The sequence below is a fragment of the Enhydra lutris genome, unplaced genomic scaffold (genome assembly GCF_002288905.1).
Source record: "Enhydra lutris kenyoni isolate GAN:26980312 unplaced genomic scaffold, ASM228890v2 scaffoldscaffold69, whole genome shotgun sequence".
Taxonomy (NCBI): domain Eukaryota; kingdom Metazoa; phylum Chordata; class Mammalia; order Carnivora; family Mustelidae; genus Enhydra; species Enhydra lutris.
This window is the reverse complement of record NW_019154153.1, coordinates 5,386,089-5,414,050: the sequence shown is the minus strand read 5'-3', so window position 1 is coordinate 5,414,050 and position 27,962 is coordinate 5,386,089. Positions and strand designations below refer to the sequence as shown.

General features: G+C 46.0%; 1 protein-coding gene across 1 annotated transcript; it reads left to right on the top strand.

Annotated features, from left to right (window-relative positions):
• The first annotated feature begins 11,454 nt into the window (after positions 1–11,454).
• On the top strand, positions 11,455–21,106 carry LOC111159771 (fibroblast growth factor 23). The gene is given in 6 exon segments (XM_022522369.1): positions 11,455–11,530; positions 11,533–11,589; positions 11,592–11,628; positions 11,630–11,829; positions 17,168–17,271; positions 18,846–21,106. Coding segments are annotated over 6 exon segments (912 nt in total). The 3' UTR covers positions 19,284–21,106.
• The last annotated feature ends 6,856 nt before the right edge of the window (positions 21,107–27,962 follow it).

Sequence of the window (27,962 nt, the reverse complement as noted above, 5' to 3'; positions counted from 1 at the left end):
TGGTTTTTGTTTTTTTTTAATCTCATTTCTGTTTTCATTCCATCTTCAGGGTTCTTCCATCCTACGGCGCTAGGAGGAATCCATTCCTCCATTCAGTGAAAACTTATTAACCAAGCACCAAAAACACGCCAGGCATCAGAAAGAACTCTGAGGTAATGGTGACTCCAAAAGGGCCCTGTGAGGCATTCTGACAGCAAGCGAGAGCCGCATGGGAAGTGCCCGAAGCTGTGGCAGAAGCTGGAGTTTGGAAGAGGAACAACACCAGCAGGAACCATTTGCCATATACCAGGGAGAGCAACGTGACCCCTCCATGTGAGGCTATCATGCTTGCCATGTTATTAAATCCTGTCAGCGATCTGATGAGGCAGGTACAATTATTATCTCCTCTTTCCATATGAGGAGAGACAGGCCCCGGGAGGTGCAGTCACTGAACAAAAATGGCAGGCCTGGGATGGGGCCCAGCTGGGTTTCTGACCCCACTAAGTCCTCTGACTTTGTTAACTCTGAGCTAGGCTGAAGACAGTGGTGCATGCCAGGGGAAGGGCTGTGGCGGGCCAGAGTCCAGATGAGGGCTGGAGGTGTGAGGCTGGGCTCCCGTTAGCTCTCCCGTACACACCCACCTCCTCCCCATCAGGCGGCGGGAGCATCCTGTCTGCCCCCCACCCCCACGTCTCAGCAACTGTGACCTCCAGCAGGCTGAGGGGATGCTGCCTCCGGAAGCCCCAACATCCTGCATTCTGCTGAACCCACAACGTGTCAGGCCGCTCGTCCCAGCTGCAGCACACAGACGGCCTGACCTGACAGGCTAGGGCTGAATTACAGCCCCTTGGCTAGAAATAGCCCTCTGAGAAGTGTGTGGTGGCTACGTGTCCACAGGGAGGGGAGGAGGCAGGGCAGGGGAGCCAAAGAGTCCCAGGATCCTGAGATAACATGGGTCCGGATGTGCAGAGTCCCAAACATGATGGGCTGGCCCGGGTCATAGGCTCGAAGAGGTGAGTGGGAACCAGGATGTCTGCTCCCCGACGTGGGCTGCGTGACAAGCCCCAGGCATCCTGAGAGGGTGGGCTGGGTTCCTCTGGGCAGCCTTTGAGCACCAATCAGATCAGGCAGACTGTGTGTGTGTGTGTGTGTGTACACAAACATGCTCACAGGCGCGTGCACACACACACACATACAGCTCCTCTGCAGTCCCAAGTTTCTATTGCCCCGTTCCTGGACAGAATCCCCACTTTAGAAGCATCACTGTTTTCCCTCTGGTTTTGATCAAAGGTCTAGAGTACAGTAACAGAAGACAGCTACCTAGCAAAGCCTTGCTGGCAGAATAAACAAGGTCTGTAGACATTGCTCCTTCTTCCTTCACCTAGAAAAAAAAATTTTTTTCTACTTGAATGCTTTTATTCAGCAAAGAACAGAAATGAGGTCCATAAGGTGATGATGAGTTTGCCAAAGGCAGGCTCCCTGACTCCTGTTCACTCTTCCCACCATAGGACATGAGTCAGTAAGGGTAAGACCAGGGTTGGAGACAAAATAATTGTGCAAGGAATGATTCCAAAACTTTCACTGTTAATACTAAAAGGAACTAATGTCCCTGAGGTGGGAGAAAGTGAAACTATGGGAAACCAAACTCTCCCATCCTTGAACCAGTGCCAGCACCATGGAGGGATGGATGGATCTGTTTGCAAAGGGCCCATCCAATGCCCAAATGCAATTTCCTCTCTCTCTGAGGACACACACAGCCACCCCACCCTCTATACAGCACCCCATATGGCAATGGCACAGACGAAGCATGAGATACCTACGCAAAGGAGATGCAAAGAACCACCCTGTTACTCATAAGGCAGCCTTAGAATCCTGATCCCCTTCCAACGAGTTTAATCCAATGAATAAATGTAGGTGTGCGGTAGTGGAACGGAGTCTTGCTGAGGGTCAGGAGCCTGATCCAACACTGAGCTCTGCCGCTAACATGGCCGTGTGACCTTGGGCAAGTCACCTCCCAGGCCTCAGTTTTCCTCATTGTAGAAACAGGCTGTAGTGGGGATCTCCAAGGCTCCCAACACCCATGATGAGGTTCTGTGTTTCCGTGACCCACATAAAGAGGGAAGTAGGGGAAGTAGTAAGGGAGGAAGGGGAAGAAAATCATGTGGAAAAAAAAAATGGGTCCAGAATTCATAAACTCTCAAGCTTGAAAAACTCCGGGTAGGATTCTGACCGAGAAAAGCACAAAGAGGAACCCCGTGGGGCTGTGCTGGGAGGAGAAAGCTGGGGAACTCCGTCCCTCGGGCAAGAACTTCACCCCATGACAGCTGGCCAGCTGAAGGGAGACTTGCTCTCCTACAGACTTGCAGCAATAGACAAAGTAGACCGTTTCTGTGGGGGTCAAGTGAGATAACCATTACGAAAGTGTTTTTGAAAAGTTGTTTTTTTTTTTTTTTTTTAAGATTTTGTTCATTTATTTGTCAGGGAGAGAGAGAGAGCGATCATAGGCAGACAGAGTGGCAGGCAGAGGCAGAGGGAGAAGCAGGTTCCCTGCCAAGCAAGGAGCCCGATGCAGGACTCGATGCCAGGACGCTGGGATCATGACCTGAGCCGAAGGCAGCTGCTTAACCAACTGAGCCACCCAGGCGTCCCTGTTTTTTTTGACAAGTTTTAAAGATCTATTTAAAATAAACATGAAGTAAAAAAAAAAAAAAAAAAAAGATTTTTCTTGGAGGGCAAGGAATGAGAAAGAGAAAGAGAGTCAAGGAGGGCCCTTGATATGTGAAATGTGCAGGGGATTTGGGGAGGGGGTTACAAAGGGACAGACTTTTTGCTGAGACTCCTTCATTCAAAAGCTGTGTCTCCCACGCTCCCCGGCTACCCGAGCTGCCCCATCTGACCCAAGTCTTTGGCTTTGCTCTCAGTGGAACAAACAGAACCCTGTTCTTATCACCCAAAGTGAACCTTTTTTGAAATGGTTCACACAGGCTGGGCCACTCCCCGCCCGGGACACATGTTGTCTTATCTCCCGCGGTGGAGGTGGAGGCCAGGAGAGGGTTTCCAGTAAGAAGAAGGGCGGTAGCGGAAGGGAGGAGGGGTGAGGAGAGAAGGGAAGGAAAAGGGGCTGGAAGCTGCAACGGTTGCACTTGTCCTCTGTCCTCAGGTCTCCAGTTGCATTCCGACCTCCAGGGCACGGGGGCTCCCCAGCGAAGGCACTGTCACCCCCTCGGTGGTGCTACATAAGCTTCTTGTTATGGCACCAAGGGCAAGGCAGCAGGGCGTGAATTCAGTAATCTTACAGAGGAAGGTGTATTTCATTTTGGAATGTATAATGAGGATACTATTTATGTATTTAGATTTACACTTGAGTACATTGGTCAGGCTGAGCTTGCTGTTATAGTGACCTATACTATCAAATTATAAAATATATATTATCATCTATGTGATAGTCAATATTAGATGAAAGGCACTTTCCTCCATTAAGTTTATCCTTAACCCAGTGTGGACATGATAAGCAAGGCAGGGGGAGAGAAATGATCCGGCACCAGAGAATTTAAGCCCCTCCCACCCCCATGCACAGGTAGACGATCGTGTGTAGCAGGTGACAAAGCACATAGTTTGGAAAGGGGTAGGGACTGGAAGACAAGCAGTGACCTTCTCCAGAGAAACGCCCAGCATCGCACACCCCACCTCCCCAGTTTCCAGCTAGAGAAACTTGGGTGCAGACAAAGGAAGTGATGTCCGTGCGGTTGCATGTACAGATTTAAAAAGAAATGAGTTCGGATTCTGATGGGGAGCTGCTCAATGGAACAGGGGTGGCTGAGAGATTTGCTTATGTCTTATTTAAAGGAACGGAAGTTAACTCATGAGCCATGTGCAGTGCAATACTTCCTGTTTTAGTGCATTTCATTGATCTGATCCTGAAATGAATCCTTCCAGGCAGTGATTAAATTTTAACACCTGTTGAGGCAAACACCACTGCTGGCCACTTTTTAAAACATACTTTTCGTGGGGGTTCCTGGTTGGCTCTGCCAGTTGAGTGACCAACTCTTGATTTTGGCTCAGGTCATGAGTTCAGGATTGTGGGATGAAGCCCCACGTCAGGCTGCACACTCAGCGGGGAGTCAGTTTGATATTCTCTCCCTCTCCCTTCTCTCTCTCGCTCTCAAATAGATGAATCTTAAAAAATAAAATAAAATATACTTTATTTTTTAGAGCAGCTACAAGTTAACAGAAAAATGAAGCAGAAAGTACAGGGAGTTCCCATATACTTTCCTCTCCCCGCTCCCTTCCCGCACACAATTTCCCCTATCATCAGCATCTGGCGTTAGGGTGGTACATTTGTTATGATTGCTGAACCAAACTGATACGTGATTACAAACCAAAGTCCAAAGTGTATTTACATCAGGGTTCACAAGCTTTATGTTGTGCATTCCATGGGCAAAGGTGTTTTGGCAAAGGCATCATGTCATGTACCCACCATTACAGTAACACACAGAGTAGTTTCAGTGCCCTAAAGATCCCCAGTGGTCCAGATCTTGGCTTTGTGTGCCCTCCTGGGGCCCAGCTCCCCTCACTGTGCAGTGGCTCACCGGGGGTGCCGTGGGACTCCCACCCACAAGGACAGCACAGCTGGCACCAACTGCAGGCAGTCAGCTCTGAGCCCTCGTAGCCTAGAGCGCCCCACTCACCGTGGAAAACCTTTGCTCTTAGGGATGCCCCTGGCAGTACCAATCCGGATCCTTCTCATCCCAGTATACCTTCTATCACTGTCTCTGAGGTCTCTCTTCCCATTCTTCTGTCTTCAGAATTCTCATACTCAGTATGGCTGTCTTATACTCTCAGAAAACTTCAAACCTCTAAGTAAACAAGCACTCAGATACACTTAATGGAAGCATATTTGATTGATTGATTGATTGATTGATATTTTCTGGTAAACAAATAGAAGTTTAATAACAAATATTATAGTAAAAGCAAGTTAAACTTATTTTGTTACTAAATCAAGTGTCAAATTATATGGAGGTATTTGTGCCAAATTGTAGGACTAAGAATTTCTTTTTTTCTTTTTTTTAGTTTTTGATGTAGTATTCAATGATTCATTAGTTGCATGTAACAACCAATGCTCATCATAACATGTGCTCTCCCTAATACCCATCCCCCACCCCTCCCTTCTGTAACCCTCAGTTTCTTTCCCAGGGTCCACAGTCTCTCATGGTTTGTCTCCTTCTCTGAATTCTTCCCATTCAGTTTTCCCTCCATTCCCCTGTGCTTCTCTGGACTATCCCTTATGTTCCACATATGAGTGAAACCATATGATAATTGTGTTGCTCTGCTTGACTTATTTCACTTAGCATAGCCCCCTTCAGTTCCATTTGAAAGCATATTTTAAGTTAAATATATGCTTGTGTTTTAATTAAATACTCTCAAACTGGCTATTTGTACAAAACAAAACATTTTTACATTGTGAAATAAGTTCAGAATAGGTGGTAAAATTTAATGTTATGCATTTGAAAATTGAACCCTTTTCTTTTTTTTAAATTTTTATCGTGTTATGTTAGTCACCATACATCATTAGTTTTTGTTGTAGTGTTCCAAGATTCATTGTTTATGTACCACACCCAGTGCTCCATGCAACCCGTGCCCTCCTTAATACCCACCACCAGGCTCACCCATCCCCCCACCCCCCTCCCCTCTAAAACCCTCAGTCTGTTTCTCAGAGTCCACAGTCTCTCATGGTTCATCTCCCCCTCCGATTTCCACCCCCCCTTCACTTTTCCTTTTCTTCTCCTAATGTCCTCCATGTTATTCCTTATGTTTCACAAGTAAGTGAACCCATATGATAATTGACTTTCTTAAACCTTTTCAAAAGGGTTAAGTATCTAGAACTCAGGTGCCTACCCTTCTCATCAATAGTCATTACTGGACCATCAGGGTCAATATTTATGAATTTATGAGACCCACTCGTGGGTTTCACTGGCCCAAGTGGCAAAAGTGAAAGCCATTGCCAGCTAAACCTTCTAGAGAAGCACCTTAACATTTCATATGGATTTGAACTCTTTTCCAAGCTTTGATGTTTCACTTTTGAGTGCTAGGCTTCAGTCCTAGGCATCCTTGGAAGAAGGCCTGTCCTGAAGACACATCTTCCCAGGTGCCTTTATTTGGGAAAAGCTACCATGATTAAAAAAAAAAAAAAAAAAAAAAAGGCTGGAAATTTTGTTTGGGAGAGGGGAAACTTAAACAACTCGTTTGGAGGGAAAGAAGAGAAGGGGAAAAGATTGACCTCACGGGACATACCAGTTCTGGACTAACAGGTAGTTAAGTTCCTGCGGTGACCTGCTGGCCCACCTCACACGACTGTTTTGAGCATCCAGTGGGGTACTAGATAAGAATGTGCAGGTTATAGGTTGTGAGTTGCTGGACAAATGCAAACTATATTCTGCTCAATGTGTTGTAGGCTCCTGGAAGAGCAGGACTATATATATTTTTTTCCATTCTTAGGCTTCCCTAAAGATTTTCTACAAAACACTAGCCATAAAATTGGCTTTCTGTAAATAGTTATGTGTTGATTGAATGAATACATTAGGACAAGAGAGAATCTGCACCCTCTAGGTGCAAAGGACAGGAACTGACTTACCCAAAGCCTTCCCCTTGCCCTCTCAAACTTCTAAGGAAGCATGTACGTTTTGGGGGGGTTTTTGTTTGTTTTTTTAGAAAGAAATCTTTTTTTAAAGATTTTATTTATTTATTTGACAGACAGAGATCACAAGTGGTAGAGAGGCATGCAGAGAGAGAGAGAGGAGGAGGTAGAAGGCTCCCTGCCAACCAGAGAGCCCAATGCGGGACTCGATCCCAGGACCCCAAGATCATGACCTGAGCCGAAGGCAGAGGCTTAACCCACTGAGCCACCCAGGCACCCAGGAAGCATGTTTTAACTGTCAGGAAAACAAGATACAGGAGTGGCATTTTCAGGAAGGCTGGAGCACCTTCCCCAGACAACTTTGAGAAGAGAAGAAACCACTATTTGTCCAGGATGGCTTAGAAATCCATCTCCCTGAGCCCAGGGAGTGAAGACAGTGAATGATGGAAACAAAGCTATGAAGAGGCAGGAATAGCGAGTGAGCAGGGGTCTGTAATCCTACCATCTGTAGATGGAGCTTTTAGACAGAGTGTCAAACAGAAAAGAAAACAGTGAGCCACCTTGGGACCCAGCTCCTGTTTTTTCCCTCACCTTGATCCCCTCTAGGTGCAAAGAGCAGGAACCAACTTACCCTGGACTCTCCTCTCACCCTCTGAAGCTTCTAAAGAGATGTCACACATACCAGGATCTAGGAAAAGGCTGCTCAGGGGTATGGTGTACTGATTTAGTGTTCATAACTAAAATCCCCTAGAGAGACTCCTTTACATCTTACCCTGTACATTTAGGCTGGAAATCCTGAAAGGAAGTGGAAAATCGAGCAGGCCACTGAAGGCAGGCTTGGTCTCTATGTACTAATTTCAGTGCATTGTTGGGACTCAAAGTGATGCTTTGGATGCATTAAGTGTATCCAGATTTAGTGCAGATTTTTGCCATTAGACTCCAACCTGGTCTCCCAAATGTTGTCTCCTGAACCCTGTCTCCTGAACCTCCTGTCTCCTGAACCACATCCCCTGGAGTTCTGGAAACTGCCTGATACCTGCAGAGAACTTTGGTCCCTCCTCTCATCTCCTGTCATCATCCATTGAGCACTTGAAGAGGTAGGCATGGCTGGCTTTCCCTGTGCATGTATCTTGCTACAGTTTTAAGGACCTTTGATTCTACACAGCAAGGTCACAGAAAACTATCAATTCAGTACAACAATAAGGACAAATCATTATTCCCATAAGAAGTTTACTTTAATGAAACAGAGACAGTGATTACTCCGTCATTCCTTCCATTTGCTCTAGGTTGAATCAGCTTGCATTCTTCTGTATCCTCGATGTACCTTTGACACATTCTTGTGAAGTAGGAGACCTTGTCTTTTTCCATACTCCTCCCCTCTTACCACAGTATCCCATATGTAGGTGAACATGAAGGGGCCCTCATTTGAATCACAGCTAACTGATCAACTGTGGATTGTGATCTAGCTTGTCGCAAACCTAAGCCTTAAAATCATTCCAGTGGCCTCATGTTGCCAAGCAGTTCCCAACAAGCCTAATCTGCCACTGAGGGGAAATTTCAGCTCCACAGAGAGGAATCACCAACCGATAGCAAACTGGGTACCTCTGAAGCCCCCAGGAAACATGCTGGAAGAATTGATGCATGGACGGTTCATGCGCTTGGTCAGACCCATCAAGACAACACACCTGGACAGTCTGTCTTTAGTACATCTTTCCTGAGAAGTTTTGTCAGACCAGAATATTAGAAACTCAGAGTTGGAAAGAGCCCCTGAGTTCATCTATTCCAACCCTAGGTCTGATACAGGAATCTTCTTTACATCTCTTGCTCCTTGCAAAGTCATTTAGTATCATCAACATCAAGGTGGGTGGTATCTCCCAGGTAGCTTTGGGGGAAAGTGCAAATAGTTAGGCTGCACATTCAGTAGGCCTAAGGTTAGTGTTGGGGTAGTTATGGTGATTCTAATGGGTCGCCAGGTTTGGAACCCACTGGTAGGGAATTCAGCTCGGAGCTGTACGTTCTGCTGTCTGTGTGTGCTAATGGGCATATCCTCTCCTCCACTCTCAATTTTTCCATATCTCAGTGGAAAGAATTATTCTGAGATTCTGTACTCTCCTTTGCTGTCACCAAGTGGGCAATGCTTCTTCTCCCTGCCCTGTACCCATTCCCGTCAGAAGTAAGTCTACTGTCCTAGACTGTCCTCTGCCTTCAGATCCAGTAGGTGTTCAGGGCTCCTTCTCGGAGAGAAGTCTGGAAGTGGATTAAGCTGGCACATCAATTCTCTTTTGTAAAAACATGAGCTGAAGCCACCAGGGAGGTCCCCCTCCAATCACCACAGGAACAAGTGAATAACCACGTACTTCCTGAGACACCTGCATTGCCTTCCCACTGCACTCAGGCAGGTGCTAGGAAGTGCCCTTCTCTGTCCATCCTACAAGGCCCCCTCAAGTCCCGCTTCCCTCAAAGCTCTTTTTGACCACAGTGTCCACCCTTTGTGCTCTCATCCTCTTCTGAATGTCATTAACATTTCCATTTTTAAAAGATTTTATTTATATATTTGAGAGAGAGAGAGAAGAAGCAAGCAGGAGAGGCAGAAGGAGAGGGAGAAGCAGACTCCCTGCTGAGAAGGGATGGCCCTGTTGCAGTACTCAATCCCAGGACCCTGAGATCATGACCTGAGCCAAAGGCAGACGTTCAACCAACTGAGCCACCCAGGCACCCCACTGTTAGCATGTCTTACACATCTAAGAATTTAGTTCTTTTCACACAATGCTTTGTACTAAACAAGGTTTTCTTCTGCTCAGTTATAGTAAAGACCTTCAAGGATGTTTGTTCTGCAACATTCCTGGAACTCCTTCCTCCTTTCTCTCTTGCACAGAGACGTTTCTTGATACCCGCTGATTGTTTCACGGTACTTCCCATCCCTACCTTTTGCAACCAGAAAAGGAAATGTGGAGTTCACCACTGGCAAATGTTCCTGAATGATTTGTATTTCAATTCTGAATTCTAAGATGTGGTACTATATTTATGGGTCATTCTATGATCATTATTAAAGAAGACTGTCTTATAAGTCCTAGATCATCTACCTAACCTGGGAAGGCAGCACCCCATATCTTAGAGGCACAACCTGAGCAAAGGCCTGTGTTTGCTAGAGAAACACTGGACACTACTATGCCTTGGTGCTACTTGCACTCTCTTACTGAATTCCTGGGTCCAAGCTCTTTTGCCCTAACATGTTGTATGGGTTTACACATCTAGCCAAGTCATTAAGCGGTCTGGGGCTGGACTGTCCAAATTCAAATCCAATGTCAATCCACATATTGGCTGTACATCTTGGGGACACAGTACTTAAACCATGGGCATCAGTTCCCTCATCTGTGTAAAGGAGGTAGCAGCATCTCCTCAAAGGGTTATTATGATGATGACATGAGGTACTACAAAGAAAGCACTTAGTAAGCTCTCAGTAAGTGTTAAGTTGTCATTGTGATTATTACTGGAGAAGCAACCTAGGGAACCAGGAGACCCTGTCCTAGCTCTCCCACTTAACTGCTTTGTGACTTTGGACATATGAATCCACGATTGCCATTTCTTCGTATATAAAATCAAAATATTGATAATGTCTAGTGGGACTGTCTCACAGGGTTGCAGTGAAATTCAGATGAGCTAATAGATGTAAAAATTAGCATTTTAAAATGTTTTCTAAGCCATTAAAAACCTGCACAAATACAGGATAACAAATGGCATCTCTTGTCTGCACCTGTATGATTGTACATTCCATTGTGCTTTGTGCAATGGTTACTTATGGTTTCTGCCTCCTCTGTTAGCTCATGACCTCACTGAAGCAGAGATCACCTAGCTCTGTCATCTGGCAACCGTGATGTCTAGCCTGCATGCACTCAGTGAGCGGAAAATTGGAAGAGGAGCAGTGTCCTCATGTATGTATTTTCCTAGTATGCGTTGCAGTAGTTGCTCCCCATTGGACTACAGGCACGGCACTCTCCCCCCCATCAAATGTAGCTTCCCAGAGTGCACACCTGTAAGCAGGGTCTGCAAGGAAGTGTCCAGCCCCAGAAGCCAGGCACCCAGGAGACACTAACACTGGGACACCCTGGCCTGCTGCTCTGCCCCTGGGACCTTCCCAGGTTCTGATCCCCTGTTCTCAGCCACCAGCCTTCCCATTTCCATGAAGTCTCTGAGTTACTCTATATACAGTTGAATATAATACCAGTTTAGTTGCCCTTACACAGTCCGAACTAGGAAAACTGAGAACTCAAATCTCAGAATTTCATAGAGCAGCAGTGACCTCAAGGCCTGGTTTCCTTTCTTCCTATTTTGAAATCTTCCCAAGGTGGCAACTTGGGCTTTTGGACCTCTGTTTGCATGAAGAAGGATCTCAGAGGGTGCTCTCTGCCTGATGGTGTCCTGTATTATTTCTGTACCTTCAAGACACCCACCCGGTGCTGTGCACAGAGAAAGCACCGGATACACAGTTGCTGATAGGAATTAAAAGGATGGAGAAAACCAAAATGAGTAGACTCAATGAGAGATTAATTGCACAGGAGTCTGTCGAGTGCAGGACCGAAGCTGGATTTTTTGTGTTTTTTTGGTTTTTTTTGTTTTTTTTCCAGAACTGCTGGCTCCCTTCACATTTCCTGGTGGAAGTGGGACAGGTCAACAGACAACCCAGAATCATAGATAACTTTTGCCCACACATCATTCATTTTTTGGAGCGCTGGCATGAAATTGAGGGGTGTGTGTATGTGTGCGTGTGTATAACGACGTGCCTTCCGTGAACCTTGGAGGGCTCTGCATTCTCTTCCAACGGGCTGGTTACAACACAGAGGATGTGGACAGTGGAGTTTTTCCTGTTTGATGTCACACGGCTACCCTTTAAAAGTCCGAGGGAAAAAAGGAGGGAATCCAGCTAGGATCCGCAGGCCAGATACCCACAAAGAAGAGGAGGAAAAGGCCTGGGAGGCACAGGCAGTGTCAGGTTTCAAACTCCAGCCAGCCATTCAGAGCAATGTCAGGGACCCGCCTTGGGCTCCTGGTCTCTGTCCTGTGCTGGGTAGTCAGAGCCTATCCCAACGCCTCCCCGCTCCTCGGCTCCAGCTGGGGTGGCCTGACCCACCTGTACACGGCCACCGCCAGGAACAGCTACCACCTGCAGATCCACAAGGATGGCCGTGTGGATGGCACACCCCACCAGACCATCTACAGTGAGTAGGGGGAGTACGGGCTTTTTTCCGACCGGGAAGGATGGAGAGCTCCTCCGTCCACCCACCTCCAAGGGATCTGGGGAGGCCTTGGGCTAGACCAGAGTACTACTCCAGCCTCCTAGCTTCTTGCCTGGAATCCAGTTGTGTGTGTGTGTGTGTGTGTGTGTGTGCACATGCACACATGTGTGCTTAGCCCCCTGGGAGAAGATTCTTAATTAGCATTTACTTGTTTCTTCCAACACGATTAATTTGTCTTAACTATAATCCCTCTTCCCACAATAGCAGCACTCTCACTTTGTCCTATACAAAGAGTCCAAAAATGCACAGAAAGAAAGGCAAGGAAGCTGAGAGGGGGAAAAACCAGATAGGTCATTGACACTGAGTTTGGCTCATAAACTTTGGATAGGGCTAACAATGGAGGTTACAGAGAAGATTCCTGTATCAGACCTAGGATTGGGATAGATGAACTCAGGGGCTCTTTCCAACTCTGAGTTTCTAATATTCTGGTCTGATAAAACTTCTCAGGAAAGATGAACTAAAGACAGACTGTCCAGGTGTGTTGTCTTGATGGGTCTGACCAAGCACATGAACCGTCCATGCATCCATGCTTCCAGCATGTTTCCTGGGGGCTTCAGAGGTACCCAGTTTGCTATCGGTTGGTGATTCCTCTCTGTGGAGCTGAAATTTCCACTCAGAGGCAGATTGACCTTGTTGGGAACTGCTTGGCAACATGAGGCCACTGGAATGATTTTAAGGTTTAGGTTTGCGACAAGCTGGATCACAGTCCACAGTTGATCAGTTAGCTGTGATTCAAATGAGGGAGCCTTCGTGAGCACCTATATCGGGGATTCTGTGGTGAGAGGGGGAGGAGTATGGAAAAAGACAAGGTCTTCTACTTCACAAGAATGTGTCAAAGGTACATCGAGGATACAGAAGAATGCAAGCTGATTCAACCTAGAGCAAATGGAAGGAATGACAGAGTATTCACGGTCTCTGTTTCATTAAAAGAAACTTCTTATGGGAATAATGATTTGCCCTTATTGTTGTACTGAACTAAATGATAATTTTCTGTGACCTTGCTGTGCGGAATCAAAGGTCCCTCAAACTGTAGCAAGATACATGCACAGGGAAAGCCAGCCGTGCCTACCTCTTCAAGTGCTCAATGGATGATGATGGGAGATGAGAGGAGGGACCAAAGTTCTCTGCAAGTACCAGGCAGTTTCCAGAACTCCAGGGGATGAGGTAGGGTTCGGGAGACAACATTTGGGAAACCAGATTGGAGTTTAATGGCAAAAATCTGCACTAAATCTGGATACACTTGGTGCATACAAAGTGTTGCTCATTTTATTCAAGAGATATTTAACAAAAGCTTTTACTGAAAGAAACCCTCAAAGACACGTCCTCGAGCATGATGGAGAGAATGTGAGAAGGCTCTGGTGAGATGTGTGTGGAACAGTGTGAGTGCTCTGCCTATAAGCCAGCAGCCTGAGCTGGAGAACTCTTTCCTCAAATATCTACTGGCATCAGGCTCAGAGGAGGCACTCATTCCAGTGGGGAGTGAATTAAAATGATTGAGAAGAAGCAAAATGCAGGGAAATTATTTCAGACTTTTTTGTTGTTGTTAGGAATGATTTTATTTTGTCAGATGTAGACAATAGCCAAGAATTATGTCTCTAGAAATCAACATAAATCATCAGAGGGCAACTCGGGTTGGGGGGTCCTGGTGGGGGGAAGGAGACTTACTTGTCCTACTTCACATAACCCTTTATACTATTCAAATCAGTCATTGTGTCATTACCCAAATAAATGTATATACAAAGGTCAAAAGCAAAAACGGAAAAAGGAAACACTGAGGCGTGCAGATAAGTAGCACAAGTCATTCACAGACTGGTGGAGGATATGCTTACACTGATGGAGGGTGTGTGGTGTTTTATCCCTCCTAATTAATTATACCTTGCTGGTGAAATATGGTTCATTTGATCATTGTGCTTTAGGCAATTCTTGATTAATAGCTGAGTGCCCAACCCATCTTTGGGTTGTCAGTCATTGTGAAATTACCTGCCTGTAAGATTCTATAACTTCCCTTGGGACTCACAGCACTGATGTCAGAGAGCCTCTCTGATATCTGTGTCTCTGATCCTACTATGAAGAAGGCCACCCTCCCACTCCCCACCATCCCCCTTTTGTTGAAAACAGCAGAAGAGATGCCTACTCCCTGTGGTTAATACCACGTCCAAGATCCTGATATTTTTCCTTCTTCCATTTTCCCCACTGGTGCTCTCTCTACTTGAAGCTGAATTATCCTGGGGCTCTTTAATCTTGCAAAATAGTATCTTTCTTTCCAGGAGCTCGAAGCACTTTACATCCACCATCATCATTTACCAGCATGAGAATAGAACAGAGCCAATCATTGTCTACTTTTTTTTTAAGATTTATTATTTATTTGATAGAGAGAGAGCATAAGGGGAGGGGCAGAAGAAGAGGGAAAGGGGGAGAATCCTCAAGCAGAGTCCCTGCTGGGCACAAATCCCAGGATCCTGAGATCATAACCTGAACCCAAATCAAGAGTTGGACGGTCAACCAACTGAGCCACCCAGGTGCTCCGATAATTTCCCACTTCTAGAGCAGAGTGAAGGCAAGTGGCAATAGTAAAATTACTAGCATTCTAGAAAGTGTTTTTATTGTGGAGAAAAATATTATCTCATTACACCCTCAAGATGACCAAACGAGGTCAACGATCCCACTACCTCTGAAAAACAAAGGTTAAGGAGCTACACTGGCTCGAGGTCACCCAACCCCATGCTTCTTTTGGGATCACAGGCCAGTCCATTAGGCCCACCTGGCTGCAATAGGTTGTCGTGCCTTCCTTCTGCCAGATTCTGCCCGAGAACCTCCGTGGCCTGTGAAAACACGCCTTCCGCACAGGCAAAGGGAAGGCCACCTGTCTCTTCCCTTTTTTGCACTTTCTCATTGGTTCCTATTGGTTTGACTCAAGACTGTGCATCATCTGTAGCAGCTGCTCAAGGTTCCCCTCCAGGCTGTTTGCTACTGGGACCAGCCCCAGAGCCCAGGAGCTCCCGTGGCTCGCACACGGCCCACGCCGACCCCGAGCACCAGACCCGCGTGGCTGCCCAAGTCTGGGCTTGCCATAAGTGGCAGGCCAGCACATGCTACCTAATGCCTTCCATTTGCTCCATGCTCCTTGAAAAAAGTCACTTTTCCAACCACCATTGCGTTTATTTCTGATCAGAACCCTGTAAAGTCAGCAGGCCAGCTACTATCACCCTCTTTACACAGCTAAGGAACCCGAGGCTGGAACAATGACTTGTCCAAGGCTACTGAGTTAGGAAGTGGCATAACTGGGACCAGAATCTACGTGCCCTGGTTCCTGGCTCAGTGCCCCTTCCCTGACCCTCTCAGGGGCAGTGTGACTTGGGGTTCTCACGGGTTCCACGGATCTTGGCACTTGGTTTTGTCTCCTCAGGCTGGGGGTGGTTTCTGTTGGAGGTGATTGCTGGGTTGTAGGAAGAGGATGTTAGAATGGCTGTCCTCACCTTAAATCCTGCCTCTGCACATAAATGGGGATGCTGCTGGCACCCATGTTAATACTAATAAGACTAACCAGATCCCAGTTGTTTTGAGAATTTAAAATCTGTAAAGTACCTAAGTGCAACCACTCAAAACCAGTGACTATGTGTAATTTTTTCCCAGTTAGACTGAAAATTCATCAGGACAGAAACTTATTTTTACACATTTGTTTCTCTCAGAGCTTGTCCTAGGATTAGCCATTTTTGAGACCCATAGGCAGACCTCATTATGGGCAATTTAAATAACCTCTGCACCTCCTATACCCCACCCCACTTCCAGAAGCTTCCCTCAAGGCTGACCCTTAGCCAAACGTGGGAACAAATTAATGTTTCTCCTTGGCCTTCTTGCTTTCTCATCTTTCTGGGCTTGCTCCCACCTTCCCTCCCTCTGTCCTATATCATTCCAATTTTAGTCCAAACGAAGCTCTATCCTCAGCTGGGGTCTAAGTATTGTCTGCTACTCTCCTCAGAGTTGAGCCTACTCAGGGAAAGGGCGGAGACCCAGGTGTAAGTCACCCCACTTCCTGGGCACAGATCCTGGGCATTTTCAACCTCTCCATACTACCTTTCTAAAACAGAAGTTCGAACAGCTGCCAGGGGGTTGTGAGGCCAAAGGAGACGCATATGGAAATTCTGTGGTAAGTAAATGCAAGTGACTCCAAAGACTTAAATGATTTTTAGCAGAAAATGTCAGGTAATTAAGCAGCATTTGGGGTGGAACTCTTGCTGAATGATACTCTTGCCACAAAACAGCTTTAGACTTTAACTGGTCCTTGGTACAATGCATTGCAATTGTTAAAATTACACGAGAGCAGGCAGTTACTGATTATTTAAAGTGTGGGTGGTATGTGTGGGGTTTAGGCCCTTGTTGGAGATTGGTTGTTGAGTGGGGACCCTGAAGGACCATGAGGGACTGACCTGGAGTGGACACCACCAAGCAAGAAGAGGAAGGACAGAGAGTAGCAGTAAAGACCCAAGAAGAAATTCTGTCCATCCATGGTATCTAATAGACACAGAGAAATAAGCCCTCTCCTCCCAGGGAGCTCACTCTAGGGGAGGCCCTAGATAACCTGAACTTGGTCAAGGTCGGGTGAATGACGTACACTCTGTAATGCAGGTGAGGGCATTCGTTCTGAATAGGGAGATTAGGAAATTCTTCATAGCAAGTGACATCTGAGCCTGGCCTGGAAGGATGAGAGACTTCAATAAGCAGAGAAGGGAGGGGGAGATCAATTCTCACACAGTTCTGGATTCATAACGGGTGTTGCGTGAGGGATCATGGACTACCGTGCAGATCCCTGAGTGAACATCAGGCTTTATATACAAGCTGGATCCTTAAAGGACATCTCGGTGTAGATTTAAAAATCCCAAAAGCCCAGAAGGCTTGTGAGAGCGTGATGACGGCCACAGACATGAAGAGGCATTAGCCGGGCAATGGGGGAAGTAGAGACAGAACAGGGGAGAGGGAAACACATGTCCGGCACGGAGGAGAGAATGCTGGGAGTTCAGAGTACTCCGTACAGACACGAGGTGGAAGTAGGGGGCAAACAGGGGGGCGGGGGGTGTGGGAGTTTGCAAGGGGGGAATCAGAAGAAATGAAGCTGAACAAGTAAGGACAAGGGAGGGTGAAGTGAAATCAGCACGCTGAGAATCCACCCAGCAAGTTTTCAGGCAGGTGCGTTTTCAGGAAGGGCTCGAAGTTAGGAATGGGACATGCAGCCAGGTTTTGACCTCGATGATTTTCTCCGTAGGTGCCCTGATGATCCGATCAGAGGATGCTGGCTTTGTGGTGATCACAGGGGTGATGAGCAGGCGGTACCTCTGTATGGACTTCAGAGGCAACATCTTTGGATCCGTGAGTTTCTTTTTTGGGCTGGCCACCATTTAAAGATAATCCGTTTCTTTGCCGGAACATAAAATCTTAGAAAGATTCCATTGGCAGTGCTTGGTGATGTTTTCACGGAGTTATTTAGTCAACCTAAGTAGCAGATGTTCAGGTTTATGCAGTTGGGGCTTGAACCCACGTAGTCTGGTTCTGGAGTTCTTAGCCTCTAGTCTGATCGCCTACGGGCACCCATCTATGCATCTACACAGCACCTTGTACATGGGTCCTCTAGTGAGAAGCCATGCGTGTCTTCCTGATTCTTTTACAACACCTTCTTGACCTCAGGCTGGTTCCCTCACTTTTCTCCACATCAGTTTCCTCACCTGGAAGAAGTAAATTGGGATCTCCCTCCAGTTAAAGATCTGTCATGGGGACACCTGGGTGGCTCAGTCAGTTGGGGACTTGCCTTTGGCTCAGATCATGATTCCAGAGTCCTGGGATCGAGTCCCTCATCTGGTTCCTTGTTCAGCAGGGAGTCTGCTTTTCCCTCTCCCTCTGCCTGCCACTACACCCCTGCTTGTGCTCATTCCCTCTCTCTCTGTCAAATAAACAAATAAAATCATTAAAAATTAGAAAAAAATGAAGACCTCTCATGAATGATCTCTGCCTTAACTGTGGTCGCTGGTCATTCAGATTGGTAAGCATAGGATTTCCCAAACCACAGGTTGCAGGCATATTCCAAAGGATTTTGAGATCATACCGTAGGAGGACTGCTCATCTCAGGAACCTCTTACCACCAGACAGACCCACTAGAAATACCATGACAGCAATGACTTCCTGTTTGGCTTGCTGCCGTGTCCCAGCACCTACTACAGTATCTGGCCACAAGTAGACAACTCTTTGTGGAACAATATAGGCATTCAATTAAAATATCTCTGGACCACATTTAGGCATATAGATAGTCCTCATCTGTAAAAACACTCCGTGGAGTTTGAGGATTAACAGAAACAACATGCGAAGGTCCTAGAAGGCTTTCGGTAAAACCCAGTACTAGTTAGTGGCAGAGTGAGGGTTCAAACCTAGTCATCTGTTGCCAGAGTTCCCAGCCCCAAATCCCAAAGGACATTATCTCTGAGTGTGAGTACCCTCAGTTATGTCTGACCCTACAAATCCCATCCCCCGTCCTTTCTCCAGGCAAGGAGACAGACCCAAGCCAACTTCCAGCCAAAGGCAGAGGCGGGAGGGCCCTGGTTGTACTGAAGTTGGCGGTCCCTCCAGAAGCTGAACAAAGGGCTGCGGTGGCCAGCCCAGAGCCGAGCCAGCGGGTGCAGGACGGGCGGAGGGCCCCGGGCTCGGGGGCTGTGGGGGACGCCGCTGCCGCTCCCTGCAATTCCCAGACGTGCTGCCTGCTTGGGCAACTGGAAAGCGCAGGCCAGATCCCCCGCAGAAGGGAGCGAGGGGTTAAGGACGGCCCCCTGATGGAGCCCCGCAGGGAGGGCTAAGCCAGGCCCAGCACCCCCACCCTGGAGGGGCTGGCGGAGTCCGGGGGCGGAGCAAGCGGCCCGGGGTACGCGGGGCGCTCACCCTACCGCCTTCCCTTTCAGCACCTCTTCAGCCCCGAGAGCTGCAGGTTCCGACAGCGGACACTGGAAAACGGCTACGACGTGTACCACTCCCCGCAGCACCGCTTCCTCGTCAGCCTGGGCCAGGCCAAGAGGGCCTTCCTGCCGGGCACCAACCCGCCGCCCTACTCCCAGTTCCTGTCCCGGAGGAACGAGATCCCCCTCATCCACTTCAACACCCCCAGACCGCGGCGGCACACGCGCAGCGCCGAGGACATGGAGCACGACCCGCTGAACGTGCTGAAGCCCCGGCCCCGCATGACCCCCGCACCGGCCTCCTGCTCTCAGGAGCTCCCGAGCGCTGAGGACAACAGTGTGGTGGCCAGCGACCCATTAGGGGTGCTCAGAGGCAACCGGGTGAACGTGCACGCGGGGGGGATGGGCGTGGACAGGTGCCGGCCCTTCCCCAAGTTCATCTAGGGAAACCAAAAAGGAATCCTTTCCCAGCAGCCTTTCAGAAAACCAAACTGTCTTCAGGGGGACCCGCGCCCTCCGCAGTGCAGGGAATGGGAAGGTGGGGGTGGAGCGGGCAGTTAGCGCCAGGAGGTCCCCCGAGAATGTACCTTTAAGGCCTGAGTCATGGCGGTTTCACCGCCTTCCCCACCCCGCCTATGCCACCTGTCCGAACTCTGAAGCCCAGAAAGATAAAACTAGAAGTTTCGCCTTGGTGAAGGAGAGAGGGATTCCCACCCCGACCACCACCCATCCCCCCAACACCCCAGGCAGTTCCTCTTCCCTATGCCTCTCCTCTTCATCAGTCCAGCATTAAAACCCAAGCACAGGCTTAGTGAGCTCACCGCCTGGAAGGTGAAGGGAAGAGCCAATGCCAGCAGCATCTCCACTGCTCCTGACGTTTGTGGCACCAGCCCCGCCCGACCCTGTTGGCATTTGAGTCTGCAACCTTGACTAGGGCATTAACAGCTGACCTGGGCAAATTGGTAAAATCCTAATCTCAAGGCTTTTCTCTTCCTTGAGCATCTCTGGAGAAGAGCTGTCAGAAAGATGGGCAGTAGGCTGGTCAAAAGGGAACTAGAACGCTGGGACAACCGAGGCAAGAAATCAAGCTAGAAAATTCAAACTCCCTATGGAGTGGACCCCCCTTGCCAGGCTCTCTCCCCTTCTATGTAGGCAGAGCCGAAGGGACGAGAAGGACCCTGCCTGCTCCCAAGCAGACCGTGACATAACCCTGTCTATGGGCCCCGTCTTGGGCTTTAGTGAATTTGGCCAGGGGAAGAGCTTTGGCATTGGCTCATGAAAATCTCCCCTGCTAGGAAATGGAAATTTTTTTTTTTTAATAAATTTTTAAATGGAAATAAATTCAAATTCCCCTCTGAGGCATTTATGAAGCCTACTTCCCAGCTGAGTAGTATTGCATTCAGGATTAAGTACCAAACCGACACAGGGAGGGAATCTTGGGACAATGGGATTGCTCTTGGGTTCCATTTTCTGTGGAAGTGAAGTGGCATCAAGGACTCAGGGGAAAAGAAGTCCGATAATCAGGGGACCAAAATGTAGGAGTTACCCAAAGACAACACTGTCGGCTCTTCTCTATGCTCTGCTTATAGCTCTCCAGCACTGGCTCCAGAGGTAAACACTCCTGGGCTGACATGTTCCGGTCTTGGCCACTTGCAAATTCTGGGGGCATTACATGAAGACAGTTTTTGGTTCCGTGAAAACCCATCCTCACTTACCCAACAGCTGAGGCACCAGCCAGGTGGGCCTGATGCTCAGCCTCCCTCTACCTAGCCTTAGCACCTGACTCAGAGTCTTTCTATGGAGTGGCGGGGGTTGGGGGTTCCCATGTTCCTACCTCTGTTAGATGGCCGCCCACAGAGCAGAATGCTAGCTAGCAACAGCTTCTTCACATCACCTTGCTTTTTCCCACTGCCATCATGCACCCAGCCTTAGAAACAAATCCGTTCTTTTTACTTCTGAAATATCGGACAACTCTTTTCACTTGATGGTTTTAAGCTGAACTTGAAGGACTGGTTCCTATTCTGAAATGCTAAAACTATGTATGCTCCCATATAGCAGTGCATGGCAAATATTTTCTCCATAGTTTTCATTTCCTGATAGAGATATTACACTGTTTATAAGCTTTTGGAAGCTCCCCCATACTGATAACTAGACATAAAATCCCAGAAAGGACTCTGGCAGAAAACTGGTCATTATCTTATACACGCAATACCATTTATTAGGGGTTCTTCCTTTGGCAGAGCCGGGGTGGTCCCCACAATTTCTTACGTTCCTTAGCATGTGGCAATATTTATTTATTTATTTGGAAAATTTGCTTATCGCTCAATATTTATAGATATTTATAAAAGTGTAACCCCACCTTTTTTCCTTCTTCTGTTTGAAAGAAAAATAAAATTTATCTCAGCTTCTGTTAGCTTTTTCCTCTCTGTATTACTACATGAAATCATGTCAGAATATGATAACGAAAGGGATTATGGGAGGGCAGCACTGTGAAAATCCAGAGACCACAATACTGAATTCAAATAGAGTGTCAGAATTTTAAAAGTCAGTCCTTGCCTTTCATAAGTGGACTCAGCAATTTTGATTGACAGCATTACTGAAAGCAAGGAAAATTTTTTATCGACCCTGAATTTCTGATCACTCCAGCTCAGAAGTGTTTTAAGGAGAGAATTTTGTATTTGGAAAATACCCACAGAGTTAACCACGTCAATATCCCAGTGAATAATTTGCGATGTACTTACTGGACACAGTGTTACTGCCCTATGAGACCTCGTAGCAGGACACTAAGATAATGAACCCACTTCTCTTTCTGAAGCTGGGGCCCCTAGAATTCGTTCTTTCATCTCTACCTGACAACTCCCCAAACACAGGGAGCAAAGATGCCCACGAGGCCTTTACATCACAATTACATACAAATACACATTTGTATTCAAATTTACATCAGCTCAAGACTACAGTTAGTTTTCACTGCCTAGCCTCTTTCCATAAAAAACGTAAAAGAATTTAGTGCCACGTTTGCTATTTTAACCCGCCTTCGAATGATCTTCTGACAACCCCAGACTGTCTTCTGACTGCATCCAAGAGTCTGAATACCAAGTCCTCTGTACCACAGAGAAGGGTGAGGGACAGGAATCAGGACAGATACAGGACTAGAGGTCAAATGCCTTATTTCTTTAATCACATAAAACGTTAAGACTTTCCAAAGGCAGATTATTGTTTTAAAATTTCTCCTGTTTTTGTTTTTAACATCGCCTCTGCTTCTAAGGTTCATCCCTCCATAGTATTTCTGAAATAAAAGGCAGAAGGGATAAGTGATTCTGTTTTATTTCTGGCCCAAATAGAACAGTGCCAAAGTAACCATTTTGGAATAAATAGGTCTTCCTTCCATTACAGAAGGAGAATTAAACGCTGTAGAGAAAAGATGTCCTATAAACATTGCCCCTCCACAGGCTTGGAAGAGTTCTGTTCTCTGTCCATGAAAGTTCTCCCTGAAGAGAGGAAAATTTAAAACTTTTAACACAACACAGTTAGTGGGGTGAGAGTGGGAGAAGGTAAGTGAAGAAAAATGTGTACATCCCACTTTTATGATACATTGTGCAATCCGGCTGCTAGAAGCTTCAGAGATCTAACCATAGGCAGGACACCCAGTATTTAAAGCCTAATCTTTATCTTGTCCTTACAATTATAAATCCTGGTGGGATAAAGATAGCATCACAGCCCTTACACGTATTTGTATAAATACTTACTGTTTGTGCATAACTTGCACACATCCTAACTTACTGCCTAACTTCCGGCCATAAGACAGAACTGGTACCAGATGTGCCATCTACCCAAACAGCTAGAAAACAGAATAGATGAGGCAATTGTTTTCAGACTATCATCTTTGGGAGAAAAGCAGCAAGTCCCCATGATCACCTCTCCTGTCCTCACAACATGGAGGAGACGGAGCCCAGGCAGGGGCGGCAACTGCCCTGCTCTGAGAAAGCAGCTGGCTTCGTGGGGGCAGGGGCGCTGGAAGGCGAGCTGCGCGGAGGGGAGCTGTCACAGTCTGCGCGTTCGCAGCAGGCCTCTGGCCAAGGGCTGGGTTGCACCTGCACAGGGCAAAATTCAGCAAGACCCTACAAAGACCTTCTGCTACAGAACTGGGAGATGAGCAGGGAGTGATACCAGAGGCCATAAAAATGCTGAGAACTATCAGAGGTCCAACGAGGCCAGGGTGAAGGGGCTCACTGAGCACATCAACATTTAACTGAGACATTGAAAGGCTACATCTTTAGAATGGGCCCTTAAGAGGACACACCCCAAAAACTAAATTTGAAACTGAAACAGACCTGCTGTAACAGGGAATCACACCATGCCTGACAAGGCCACAATGCTCTGCCGCTAATTTAACGGTCTTTCAAAACAAACTCGATGCCATTTAAAGGAAGATGACATAAACCAGACTCCATACATAGTATCACCCATACCCTGTGAGAAAAAGGGGAAAATGGCCCCAAGTCAAGAGAAAATACAATCCCTAGAAACCAACCCAGATGTTGTAATTAGCAGGCAAGAACTTTAAAGCAGCTATTATAAATACATGTGAGGTTTTAAAGGAAAGTATGACAGCAAAGAATAAACAGATCAGGAATCTCAGGAAATTTTTAAAAAATCTATACTTGAAAAAGAACAATAACTGGAAAGAAAAAAATTATTAAATAACCTTTAAAGTAGATTGGAAAGGAAAGAATAAATAGTGGGACGGCTGGGTGGCTCAGTTTGTTAAGTGTCTCCCCGGGATCGAGCCCCATGTCAGGCTCCCTGCTCGTCAGGGAGCCGGCTTCTCCCTCTTCCTCTGATGCTTTCCCTGTTTGTGCTCTCTCTCTCTTTCTCTCTTAAATAAATAAAATCTTTTAAAAAGGAAATCAGTAAGGATAGAAATATCTGAGAAACACTTTATTTATTTATTTGACAAACAGAGATCACAAGTAGGCAGAGAGGCAGGCAGAGAGAGAGGAAGGGAAGCAGGCTCCCCACTGAGCAGAGAGTCCGATGCGGGACTCGATCCCAGAACCCGGAGATCATGACCTGAGCTGAAGGCAGAGGCCCAACCCACTGAGCCACCCAGGTGCCCCTGAGAAACACTATTAATGAACTTCACAGAACTTACATTTTTAGGACACTAAACCCGACAACTATAGAAAAATACGCTTTTCAGGTCCAGGTACATACGAAATGTCCATCAAGATGGATCCTATACAGAGCCAATAAATAGTCTCAACTCAAAAATTCAAAATCTTACAGAAAAAAATCAGTGATTGAATAAATAAATAAATGAGGGAGAAGAGTCTACTCTCTCAGGCAGAATTCCAAAAAAATCACGTGGATACTCTGTCTTCAAGGAGGGGAATGTAAAACTCCGCCATTCAATCTGACTTTCTCCCTAAGGGTAACCTGACCACGGAGAGACTTCACAGACACTAGCTCAGCCAGGTGATCAAGATCAACATCGAAGTCAATGTCAATAATTAAAGGAATATGTCGTGTTCATATACATACTCTTGATATGGGATAAAAATGGTACTTTGCCTGTATTCTTCTCTCAAAAAATTATAACCCAACTCTAATCAGGAGAAAAACATTAAAGTCCCACAAAGAGGGATCTGACAAAACATCCAACCAGTGTCCCTCAAAACTACCAAGGTGATCAAAAACCAAAGTCTGACGATAAACTGACGAGCTAAGAGGGACCTGAGGAGACATAACAACTAAGTGTAATATGGTAAAAATGGGATTGGGAGTTCTGGAACAGAAAAAAAATTAGGTAAAAACTAAGGGAATCTGAATAAACAATGTGCTTTAGTTAATAATAAGGCATCGGCAGTGATTCATTAATTGTAACAAATGCACTATGATAATAAATGATATCAACGACAGAGGAAACTGAGCACAGGAAACTCTTGGTACTACCTTCTCAACTTTTCTGTAAAAAAATAAAGTCTGTTGAAAAATGTATATGGAAATACAAAGGACTTGCAACAGCCAAAGAAAAAGAAAATAAGAAAGCCAAAAATAGACCCACATTTACACGGTCAATTGATTTTTGGCAAAGGAATCAAAGCGATCCAGGGAGAAAGTCTTCTCCAATGCTGATGGAATAACGAGATATTCATGTGAAAAACCATGAACCTCAACCCCTTACACAAAAATTAATTCCAGAAAGAACAAAGACCAAAATGTAAAAGGGAAAACTATAAAACTTCTAAAACAAAACAATAGGTCTCCATAATCCAGTTAGGCAGAGATTTCTTAGACTACAGGAAGCAATAACCATAAATCAGTCTTACGAAAATTAACAACTCCTCATTAAAAATATCACTTAGAAAAGTCAGTTAAGTGTCTGCCTTCGGCTCAGGTCATGTGCTCAGAGTCCTAGGATCAAAGCAGACTCCCTGCTCAGTGGTGAGTCTGCTTCTCTTTCTCCCTCTGTGATCTCTCTCACTTTCACTCTCTCAAATAAATAAATAAAATCTTTGAAAAATATTAAAAATGAAAAAATAAAAACTGTAATATTATGAATCCATAAAAGTGTATATATGCTCACACATGCACACAGATAGCTGACAAAGAACTTATATCTCCATAACATATGAAGAGTTCAAGCTCAAAAATAAGAGGACAAACACAATTTTAAAAAGATATTTTGTGGGGCGCCTGGGTGGCTCAGTGGGTTAAAGCCTCTGCCTTCGGCTCAGGTCGTGGTCTCAGGGTCCTGGGATCGAGCCCCGCATCGGGCTCTCTGCTCAGCGGGGAACCTGCTTCCTCCTCTCTCTCAGCGTGCTACTCTGCCTACTTGTAATCTCTGTCTATCAAATAAATAAATAAAATCTTTAAAAAAATCAAAATAAAAAAATAAAAATAAAAAAGACACTTTGCAAAGAAAGCTACATAAATAGACAATATGCATGTGATAAAGTGCTCTATATCATTAGTGAAAATTAGTAAAAATTAGAAAAAAATTAATAAAAAATTATGACCTCTGCAAGATACCACCACATATCCACCATCATGGCTAAAACAAGACTTAGGATATCCAATGTTGGTGAGAATATGAATTGCCATACTTTACTGGTGGGCATAAGATGATATGACCACCCTGGAGAAAAGTCGGACAAATTTTTCATAGACTGAGCACACATCCACAACTACTCTGTTACCCAGCAATTGCACTCCCAGGTGGCTACCCAAGAGGAATGAAAACATATGTCCACAAAAGACTTGGAGAAAAAAAAAAGTATTTTCAGCAGCATTTTCATAATAGCTCCCAAGTTGGAAATGGTCTATGTGCTCAACAACAGAATAGACTATGGTATATTTACACACTGGAATTTAATGCAGTAATAACAAGGAAGACCAAGGGACGCCTGGGTGGCTCAGTCAGTTGACCGTCTACATTTGGCTCAGGTCATGGTCTCAGGGTCCTGGGATTGAGCCCCGCATCAGGCTCCTTGCTCAGAAGGGAACATGCTTCTCCCTCTGCCTGCCGCCCTGCACCCCACCCCCTTGCTTGTGAGTGCTCTCTCCCTCTTTCTCTGCCAAATAAATAAAAAATCTTAAAAGAACACCACCACCAACAAACAAACAACGAAGACGGAGATTAGCAACGGGCACACCTGGCATCCAGATCTTGGTGTCTAAATGTCATTTCCACTAAAAGGAAGCAGGGTTTTTGGAGAAAAAGCCAGTTCCCAGGACTGGGGCTGGAAAAGAATAATCCGAGTTGGGAGCACCTTATTATGCCGGAAAGTAGTGCTTAGAGAATGACGGGAATATACCAACAGCACACAAGAAGCACCTTGAAAGGGCCCTCATGGAACAAATTTGGGACCATCTGAGCACAAAATAACAATACTACTGGATTCTGAGTCACTGAATACCCCTGAGTTCACAGTGGTATAAATAAACAGGGAAGAAGGGAAAGTTCTTTCCTACTGTAGAATACCCACTAATAAATACAGAAGTAAAACCAGAAAATAATCAATGGGGTGCCTGGGTGGCTTAGTTGGTTAAGCATCTGACTTCAGCTCAGGTCATGATCCCTGGGATCGAGCTCCACATCAGGCTCCCTGCTCCACAGTGTCTGCTTCTCCCTCTCCCTCTGCTGCTTCCCCTCCTCGTGCTTTCTCTTTGTCAAATAAATAAATAAAATCTTTAAAAAAAAAAAAAGAATCAATGGAGACTAAAAGAGAGGGCAGAAACTCAACAAGGAACCATATAAACAGCAACTTTGTGGCAGACAGACTTAGACATACACCATGGACTTCCCGATGAGACTCATGAAAGACACAACCTTTCTAGGGTAATTCAGACAAAAAGCATCACATGAATGTAATAATAATGAGAAGTATCAGGAGAAAAATAATAAATAAATAAACAAACAAACACATACATAATTTCTTTTTTTTTAACAAGGTCAAGGAAGACAGAGAGGCGAAGAAATGATTCCACATCAGAGGAGAAGGAAGAGACCTGACAATTAAACGCAGCAGTCCTAGGCTGGACGCTAGAATGGGGAAAAATCAGCCATTAGGCACATCCATGGAATAATTAGAAACATTAGATATGGTCTGTGGATTAGATAATAGATTGTACCAATATCAAATTTTGGTATTTATTCTCTGGCTTTATATGAGAACGTCTTTGCTCTTAGGAAACACACAAAGAGCATGACATCTCCACCTTACTCTCAGGTTTCAGGAGGAAAACACACACACATAAACACATACATACATATGTTACTAGAACTATTCTCTATTTAGTGTGAGCAAACAGCAGCTCAGGTGTATTAAGAGACCTGATGAGCCACAAAGCTATGAGCCAGGCCTAGAACTTGCATTCAAGTCTTCTGACCACAAACCTTTCCTGGGTCACTGACTGCTCCCATCAGACAATGATCAATCAACAAACGCTCTCCATAATCCTTAGCGTAGGCCCACCTCCCCTTACCTTTAGCCTTCTTCTACTACCACTCTCCCAACTCCCACTGCAGGTCAAACGTGCAAAATAAGATCCCTGCTCAGGGTCTCTGCATTCTTTCTACTCCCTGCCTGGGTTGCTTTTCTCCCAGAGATCAGCAGAGCT